The 2,500-nt window shown below is 37.1% G+C and overlaps 1 protein-coding gene across 1 annotated transcript in view; it reads left to right on the top strand.

Annotated features, from left to right (window-relative positions):
- Window positions 1-1,259: 1,259 nt before the first annotated feature.
- The window catches only part of LOC111323122 (uncharacterized), a 1,347-nt gene continuing 106 nt past the window's right edge, over window positions 1,260-2,500 (top strand). Inside the window, exon 1 of the mRNA XM_022926416.2 lies at window positions 1,260-2,500. This exon is cut by the window's right edge and continues 106 nt beyond it. Coding sequence (XP_022782151.1) covers window positions 1,422-1,910 — 489 coding nt within the window. The 5' untranslated portion in view covers window positions 1,260-1,421 and the 3' untranslated portion in view covers window positions 1,911-2,500.

The raw sequence follows: 2,500 nt of genomic DNA, 5'->3' as shown, positions 1-2,500 counted from the left end.
AACGCCAGTCCAGTCAGTTTCGTCATATAATTTTTTTTTCTGTCGACTCATTAACTAATTGGAACACAATCAATATCGCTACAATTTCGTCAGAGGAACCAACCCATTCTGACAATCACGCGTGGATCTCTGAAGCTAAAAGGCAGACTTCAATTTATTCCCTCTTTTTGTTCTATTTACTTATTTATTTTTTTTAAGACTTAACTTAAAAAATATCAGGAGAGGCGTGCCGCATCACAGATATGCCGTAGAATGTGCCGGGCGGAAATTTTAGAAGAGAAATAAACCCCCTGGACTGAGAGAGTCCTTGTTTCGACGTTTACATCGGCGGAGCTCACGTAGGACATGGTGTTTATGTAATATAAATAACCACAACTTCCGGAAAATTACCTTTTACAGTTAATCACATCGCGTTTCATACCTCTTGCCAGCAGCAATAATAATGTTCAGGAAAATGACTCGGTTCCTATTTTTGTTTAAAAAGTCATGGTTAAGTTGAAGTAAATTGGAGAAAAAATTTTCTGAAAGGGGATCGGCTAGAATACGTATATATATATTTATTAAAAACTGGATCATTGGATAATGCAATTCAAGACTTTTTATTGGCTTAGCCATTATGGTATATCAGCCAATATACCATAATCTACAAATATGGCAAGCGTACGTGTCAGCTTAAAATTAAAAGGGAGCTAAAAATTTAATAAAATTTAATAATTTAATTTAACGTTTTTAATAAACCAATTATTCCACTCGCGCTTGTTGGATATAAGATGATTATAGCCAACGAGGCGCGTAGCGCCTCGTTGGCTATCTATCATCTCATATCCAACGCGCGCTCGTGGAATAATTGTTAAATATACTTACATGTACAAAAATACGATCGAACACAGTAGATGTTGAATTTACGGAGCAGTTTGGTTCTAGCAGCACGTAGCACGTGCTTACGATCACCATGGACACATAAGTTTAACAACAAAGGTAGCCTCTTAGACGGGCATCCGATTTCATGTCAACTTCCTAAAAACACTGGAGAGTTTGCGGTCTCGTAAATGAATTGTAAACGTTGATTTTTCACTTATTTTGCCCGTATATGGTCACTGACGTCATGTTGCCGGAAGAGACAACCCACAGGGCGGCCGTAAAACTCTCAGTAAAATGAGTATGTCGGAAGTCTAAGTTCATCAGTATTCCAAAGGACAGGATTACATGTAAAGAATAATAGCTGCGCACTTCCCTGTAGAAAAGCGAAACAACAACACACATTACGTATGATCCTATATTTAGGTAAATTTTTGATGTGCACAAAATGCTATATAAGCCGGGACGGGCTAATCCTTGATCCTATATGGCAAACCTAACGACAAGCAGAACAAAAAAAAGAAGACGATAGAGAAGTTTGAAGAAGCACTGACTCGTCTAAAATGCAAGCTGGACTCAGTTTTTTCGACAAAAAAGCCCCAGATGTTGTTGTTCGCAGCCTCTTCGAAAAATATGATACGAATGGAAATGGTAAACTGGACGAAAAAGAAATGCAAACCTTATTAGAAGAAGATTTAGGGTTGGATCGAGAACAAACTGGGGTGTACATTCCTCTTGTTGACAAGAACGGTGACCATGATGTCTCCTTTGAAGAATTCAGCGACTGGCTTCGCAGCGAAGAACATTTTCAAATTTTACACGACCAACGAATGTTTGAGAAACTGTCCAAAGCCTTCAGATATTTCAAGAGTTTTACCGCAGATGACGGCGACACGCTCGATCGAGTTCAGTTTGAAAAACTGATGAAGTTCTTTGGATATGAAACCATCGACATGGATCAAGCTTTCGCGAAAGTTGACAAAGACAAAAATGGGGCCGTGTCTTTTTGGGAGTTTATGGTTTGGTTAAAATGGGTGCCAGTTCTGAACTAATGAACTTTCAAGAACTGCTCAATCAAGCCGGTTCTTGTTACAATAGATCAGAGGTGTGAAGTTACCGAAAACAAGAGAACAAAATTATATGAGTTTAGTAGCTATAGACCACCAATAATTTTGTAAGAGGCCACATATATCAATCGATTCTGCCCCCTTCTCCAGGTTACATAACATCGTCGTTTGGAATCGAGTGTCAAATTTCCAAATCTTATAAAGAAAATCCTTACATGATTTGGTTTTATCAACTGAGTTAATTGATAATACAAACAACCTTAACTTAAAAAACCTGTTACGTAAGATTTCTCAATCATCACAATTATATCGACAATGTATCTATTTATTTATATCGTATTTATTCAGCTTAGATGTACAGTTTGTTTTCATGAAACATCCCATTTTGGTTGTATAACATTCGTTAAGTTGTTGAACATGTACATAGTTCAATTTCATTCACAAAACACTTTTTTTGCCAACTATATGCTGGTAAATTTATTAAAGAAGCGCAATTGCTTGTTGCTATAAAATGCCATTTTTGACTTACGCGAAATCAAAGGTAATGATGATGGAAAGAGAGACCCTCTGTTTTC

This window comes from Stylophora pistillata, chromosome 11 (assembly GCF_964205215.1).
Source record: "Stylophora pistillata chromosome 11, jaStyPist1.2, whole genome shotgun sequence".
NCBI classification, from domain to species: domain Eukaryota; kingdom Metazoa; phylum Cnidaria; class Anthozoa; order Scleractinia; family Pocilloporidae; genus Stylophora; species Stylophora pistillata.
This window is presented reverse-complemented; position numbering and strand designations above follow the sequence as displayed.